At 39.5% G+C, this 7,228-nt stretch overlaps 1 protein-coding gene across 1 annotated transcript in view; it reads left to right on the forward strand.

The window, feature by feature from the left end:
* The window catches only part of Rorb (RAR related orphan receptor B), a 187,673-nt gene extending 182,409 nt beyond the window's left edge, over positions 1-5,264 (forward strand). The window contains exon 10 of the mRNA XM_008837556.3: positions 3,854-5,264. Within this exon, the coding sequence (XP_008835778.1) occupies positions 3,854-4,009 (156 nt within the window). The 3' untranslated portion in view covers positions 4,010-5,264. The remainder of the gene's footprint in view (positions 1-3,853) is intronic.
* Positions 5,265-7,228: the final 1,964 nt, after the last annotated feature.

The raw sequence follows: 7,228 nt of genomic DNA on the forward strand, positions 1-7,228 counted from the left end.
CTGATGAATGGGAGATGTGAAGGAGAAGTAAAGGCAAGAGTAATTAGCATTACAAGTTCTAGACAGGGAGCTAGAAAAAAGTCAGAACAGGGCAATTTCATTTCAATAAGAGCAAATGGCTAATTTTCCTATGCATAAACATGCAATACACAGACTCAAATTTTTTGCTTGGTTAAAGACTTAGTTGGGTCCCTACCCTAAGTTGGCCCTTTGACTGAATAGCATGGCCTTAACTCTTTCCCTCCCTGAAGGAAGCTACATATGGAGATGGAAGATGACACGTGCAAAGGCTAACCTTCATTGCTTGCTTGATAGGATTTAAAATCATCACAGTGTGTCTGTGAGGGCACTTCAAAGAGAATTAACTGATATCAACCTTGAATCTGCTGGGTTCCGGCACAAAAATCAAAGACCCCTAGGCTACAGGCCTTGAGGGAATAAAAGGCACAGGAGCTTAGGGCCTAGACAGAAGAGAAGGGAAATAAAGCCAGATGAGCATTAATATTCCTCTTTGCTCCCTGACCTCCCATGACACAAACCCTATTTCCCCCATTCCTTCTGCGTTGATAAACTGATACCTCTTAAACTGTGAGCCAAAGCAAAAAGTCCTCCCTTCAGTTGTTCTCAGGTAACTAATGACTGGAAAAGTAACTAAAACAACAACCATCAGCATGTGGCAGAAATGGCTATAAAAATATGTGTATCGACTCATTAAGTCCTCTCAACCTCCCTCTGAAGCAGGCACTGTTACAAACACCATCTCATGGATAAGGAGCTGAAATTAAGCAATTTGCCTGCGATCGTGAGTGGCAGTGCCAGGATCCCAACCCAGGCAGCTGACTCAAAGACCACGGCCTTTATTCTCTCCATGTGCTGGTTACATGTCATGGGGAACCCATAACTTGTCCGTCATCATATAATAGAACTATGCAAACACAGCCTTCCCACTGTAGACATGAAAATGTCTTTGCCATCTGAAAAGAGCCACTTGACACTCAGAACTGAGTCAGGTAGAATACAGAATTACTTGTCAATTTTCAAAGTTTTTTAAAATAAAATCTGAGCCTCCAAAGTGCTGTTTCTCAAAGCCTTTTCCATGGGCTCATGACAGAAGAATTCTCGGGGGATGTTTGTTTCAAGCATGGAATCTGACATACTGAAACTGCGTCCAGGGAGTGGATCCCAGTAATCTGCACGTTGAAGAAGCACCTCAATGATTCTTATCACACTGCAGAATGGCAGTCGTTTCAGAGTTGCATCTGGAAGTTTCAGGAGCACTGCAGATCATCAGTTCAACAGCAGATGATTATAGAATACTTTCAAAGCTTCTCTGCATTCAATAGCTATTTCAGGGAGAATTGTAATGTGCAAGAAGTGTTCCTAAATTGTTGTAGTTTCCTTCTGTGTGAGGCAGCTGGTTAAGAGAGCTTGAATAATTTCCCAAGGGGCTCCAGTTAAGTGGACACTTACAAACTGTTTATCTATAAAAACATAGAAAAGATAAATTTTTCCACCCTAGATTCAAGGTGAGTCTTTCAGAATGGTGTTCTGATCATCTTTATGTTTAAAACACTTTCAAAGACTGTGACACAGACCATGAGGGCTTCAAGAATCTGGCTGTGCACATCTCTTCATCTTCATCCCCAAACCTAAGCTCACCTAGTGCTTCAACAAACCTGAGCTACCTTCAGCACACTACACACCCAGAGCCTTTGCCACTGATCCTGGGCATGTTACACACCCCTGGTCCAGCACCTGATCAGCCCTCACTCCTACACTGCTCAGATTTGCTGTCATTTTCTCAGAGAAGCCTTCCCAGGCCAGGCTTGCCACAAGAAGCCGGAGCATCAAAATACCCACCACTTCTCAGATACTGCCCTCATGGCTCTCACCACAGTTTGTCTGTTAGTTGGCGGAATAACTTAATTCCCATTTGGCTTTGCAAGTACCCTATAGGCAGGAACTATAACGATTTTTTATTTACCATGTCTAGTGACTTTTTTCCAGTGTCTGGTGATATACAATAAACATGCAGTTAGTTGTGGAATATCTTGAAGAGAATTTAATTCATAGTGTTAGAGAGAAAGCTTGGATTCTCATTCTAAAATCTGACATCCTCTACAAATTCCATCTTTTTTATTATTTCTAGCCTTTCTTCAGACAGCAGTGGACATGGCTAGGTTACAGAGCCTGAAGCCTCAAACATCTTTGAATGTTTGACGCCTCACATCATAAAGTTGTGTTCTAGATCACAACTCTGCTCCTGATGCTGTTTATAATTTCTCACAGCATGGTTATAGAATACTTATGCTTAAAGAGGAAAGTTAATGGAAGAGGGGAAATTTTTGATTTTGAAAAACCACAAAATAAGTATCTATTTGCTGTTTCATTTCAAAGGCTGAAATGCATTCCTGTTGACGAGGAAGGAGTGTGGTGCTCTGACCAGGTCCTCAGATGAGTTTACCTAATCGTCTTTTGTCATCATCCAGTGTGCATCTTTAATTAGCTTTATGAACTATCACACTTATTTTAGTGACTGTCCTCTGTAGGAGGACTTAATCCTCATAGTAATATTGTCACAAGGACATTCATTTAAGGTAATTTGATACTAAAGAATAGATATGAAGTGATCCTAAGTTTTAAGTATGTCAAAAGCTGGAAATGTTCATCTCCTGAGGTCTATATAGATAGCATTTAGCATAATGTGGACCATTTAAATTACTATAAAACATTGTCTTCAGGATATACACATATGTGTGTGTGTATGTGTGTGTGTGTGTGTGTGTGTGTGTGTGTATGAAACCTAGTGTCTAGCTGGGGATATAGCTCAGTAGTATAGCACCTGCCTGGCATGCACAAGGCCCCAGGTTCAATCTGCACAAAAAAGGAAGGGGAAGGCATCTAATCAAAACCTAGTGCAAAGAAGCTATTCTTCCACTAGCTTTTAAAATACTTTCCTACGGAATCAAAGTGTCAGGGACTTCTCAGACTCTCCTGAGTAAGTGTAAGTTTCATTTTACATATCATACTGCAATGAGATTAGGGAGCACAGATGGATTTAGTGAGTTTGACTTCCAGGTATTACTGATGATTGTGGATCACGCCTCAGACAGATTTCCTTAATTAGTATGATAATGTGCTTCATTATGACACCTTCATGCATGTACAGCCTGCACTTTGCTCTTATTCACCCCATTGCTGGTCCTATTCCCCCCCCTCCTGCTGGTCCTCTTCCTCCCTACAGTCCTCCTTCTGCCTTTACCTCATACCTCTCCAGCTTGCTTTTACTTTTCTAATATTATCATCTTCCAAAGCTAAAAATCTAATATTCATGTCATAAAAGTCTGCAGGGAATGATGGGTGATAATAATAACATTAGCTAACAATAACTTCACACCTGCAGTGTTCTTACCACCTTACTCAGTCCACATAAATCAAAGAAGCAGATAGATTAACAAGCCCATTTTACAAATGAAAAGACTGAGATAGTCACAGTTACAGTGCCTTAACCATTTTGGAGCAGGATTCCTGCTGAGGCAACCTGCCTGCGGAAGAACACCCACTCACAACTCAGAAACTAGATGGCCTCTTGTGCACACTTATGTAAGAACAAAGAACTTGGAGGCTTAGCCCTCCTTGCTTGCTTACGCTGGAATTTTTTCCTTTAAACCATGGGATGAGGGGTATGTTTTTGTTTTCTTCTAAAGGGAAGCTGAAAGTGAACCTTCTTTCTTTGTGAATATCTTTTCCCAAAGCCATTTACCTTTATATGAACCCCAAAAAGACACTAATTCACAAGACAGCCCACTAATGAGCTTCCCTCTTTGTCTCCCTCTGTCTCTCTGTTCTACAGTTAATAGCCAAGATACCAACCATCACGGCAGTTTGCAACTTGCATGGGGAGAAGCTGCAGGTATTTAAGCAATCTCATCCAGACATAGTGAATACACTGTTTCCTCCATTATACAAGGAGCTCTTTAATCCTGACTGTGCCACGGTCTGCAAATGAAGGGGACGGAAACTGTCTCATAGCCACAGAATGCATCACCATTAAGACAAAAGCAATGTGTTCATGAAGACTTAAGAAAAATGTCACTACTGCAACATTAGGAATGTCCTGCACTTAATAGAATTATTTTTCACCGCTACAGTTTGAAGAATGTAAATACACACCTGAGTGGGGCTCTCTCGTTTGTTTGTTTTTGAAACGACCATAAATATACAAATATAGGACACTGGGTGTTATCTTTTTTTAATTTTACTCGGGTATGTTTTGGAGACAACTGTTTATAGAATTTTATTGTAGATATACGAGAACAGAGAGGTACTTTACATGATTACTTTTCTTGTTGATTGTTCAAATATAATTTAAGAAAATTTCACTTAATAGGCTTACCTATTTCTATGTTTTTAGATAGTTGATGCATGTGGAAATTTTTAACTGTCTTGGAAAGTACTGTGCATGTATGTAATGAATATATAATATGTGAGAATATTATATATGACGATTACTCATACATGCACTGTAGCTTAAAATACCATGCCCACTAGCAATGGCAGTTCAGGCAGGCGTTCTTATGTTATTTAATTTCCATGTGAAATATTACTTTTATGTTAGACAATCAGGGTTTTTTCCAGAGTTTTCATCTACAGTCGTGGCAAGATGGTACCACTTCAGAAGTGAGTCTACAAAGGAATCAATGTAATGCATAGCCTCTCTCTCTAAAGATGCCATTTCTATCAGTGACTTCAGAGCCTTGTCAAGATGACACATACTGAGGGGGTTAAGGCATTTGGAGCCATTTTCCTGTTTTACAAATTGGGATGCAGATAATAGTGCAAAGTCCAGGACTTTTTTGACCGAACAATAGATATTTCCTATTTTTCACCAGAACACAAAACACTGTTTTTTCTCTTTGGATTTGTATTTCCAGTTGTGGAAAAACCTTGACTTTGGTGCTCATTATTTCTTCAACCAAAAACATGCAGTTTGTAGATTATGACCACCAGCAATGTTTTTTTTAGAAAAAAAAAAATAGAGTAAAAGTATAATCCAAGGCCCCAATGCCATTTTATGTAAACATTTTCTAACCATTTTTTCAAACAACAGAAAGAAATAGAACAAGCAAAGAAGTAATTCATTATACACCTACTCATTCTGATTTGTTAGAAAAAATCAGTAATATAAGAGAAAATAGGACTTTCTATGTTTTAGCCTGAGGCCTCCAATTTTTTCAACTCCAAAATATTATATTATAAAAATATTTTAACAATTAACAGCTTAGAAAAAAAAATGTTTTGTCTATGGAGCTAGTATACTCCAGTGCTGAAATGATTTCCTGTGCAATTTGACATGGTATCCTCCATCCACCATAGTTAATTTTTCTAACTACAGAAAGTACAGAGTGCAAGAGTGACCTGTGCAAGTTCTCCGCTTGCTCCCCTGTGAGATTAAGCACCAGAAAAGCAGGACCTGAAGCCATTAGTTCTTCCCACTTCTATAAAGCCTATGTCTTTTGTATTATCTAATCCAAAGTGAGACTTTCACAGAGGAAGCTAGGAGAGAACTTATAAGACACTGAAAATTATGGTCTCCTGTAAGTATAGCCCAGCCCTGGCTTTAATGACCTACCCTTTTCTCCTACACACACACACACACACACACACACACACGTCTGCTTTCTAAATTTCCATCAGTGAAACTTTTATTTTTTTCTGTCTCTTATGTTCTCCTGAAGCTCCTGGTTGGGAACCATGTCCAAGATGCCTCAGAACTGATGGTGATCAAACAGTAGTGTTATGCTTTTCCTTTTAGAAAACAGAGCCTTTTCTTACCTCATGATTGATGGACTCCAAGCCAATGGGGGAAAACAAAAAGGCTTTAAAATAATGAATCTCTTTCTCAACTACTGTTATATTCAATTAATTTAACTACATTGAACCAAATTACCTTTGGTTCTGAGAAGACAGCTGTAGACTGCTTATTATGCTGCTATAGGGACTCAGTTCTTTTTGGTGTAAATGTCACTCCTGCTAGCTCTTTGTATAAAGAATTAATTCCAAGAGTCATATTTCCTTCTAATGGAAAGATTACTTTACTGATTGCTAGGAAAACAGGGTAATGGAAGGCACTCAATTAAACCAAGCCGTTTCCAAAAGCAATGTATGTTTTATGATTGGCTTACCATAGGCGATGCTTAATGTGTCTACTTGGTGTTCCCCTTTGAGCTCTGAACTTATGTCAAACTTTGTTTTCATTGTTCTGTTGGCCCAGTGTTTCCCATTGTCAGCTTCTAATTCCCGCTCAGCTGCCGAGGGACTCATTTGTTGCCTCCAGTTTACCTTAGAGGATTTAAATCGGCTCAATTGATGAAGTAGATGAGAAATTTTTCCTCCCTTGTCCCATGGGTGATGTAGGAAAAAGATTGTTCCCCACATTTGCCTCAGGAGGTACTGGTTTCGAATTTGTGTCATTTCCACTAGTGCAAGCATTTCATTGGGGCAGCAAGAACCTTTAGAAGCAAAGGGACAGGAAACAGAGCTAGCAACTGAACCAGAACCAAGCAGTGGAAACCAGTACAGGCTCAGCCCACTTTCTGTCCAGAGGAGAGCGTTCCAGATTTGGTTATAGTTGCCAGATTTTCCCTTAAAAGAGAGTCAAGTCATGTTTTTGATGGTAACAAAACCTTAAAAAGCTGTTCTTTGAACATCTCCAGTGACTACATGAAATTTCAGTAAGAACAACTCTCTTTACCACACACAGTTTCAGCACTTTGTTCCTTCCCCTGAGAACTGGCCGATATTCAAAATGCACTCGTGGTGAGGTGTGTGCTGGAAGAAGGAACCCGGATCTGTGTCTCCTTCACGCCTCGTAGATGACAATCACTGCTTAATGCAGATGTTGCACTGAATCCACTCAGGGATGATTCGTTTAAGAAAAATGTATCACGAAGGGAGAAAAAAAAAAAAAAAAAACAGGAAAATGGCAACAAAATGTAAATGGCAGTGAGAGACCCTCCCTGACAGGCTTTCAGACCAACCACAGTGGCTTCATGTCAGAAACTGAACAAAATGCTGTTGTTATTATTATTATTATTATTATTATTATTATTATTGGGACCTGCCTAAAAGTGACACAAGAGTAAAGACAACTTAAGCTTCATTTTCTAATATGTGCAAAGAACCAAATAACCCAGCTGCCCCACGTATCTCCGAGCTGATCGAAGCT

The sequence above is a fragment of the Nannospalax galili genome, unplaced genomic scaffold (genome assembly GCF_000622305.1).
Source record: "Nannospalax galili isolate Female #2095 unplaced genomic scaffold, S.galili_v1.0 scaffold858, whole genome shotgun sequence".
In the NCBI taxonomy this organism is placed as follows: Eukaryota; Metazoa; Chordata; class Mammalia; order Rodentia; family Spalacidae; genus Nannospalax; species Nannospalax galili.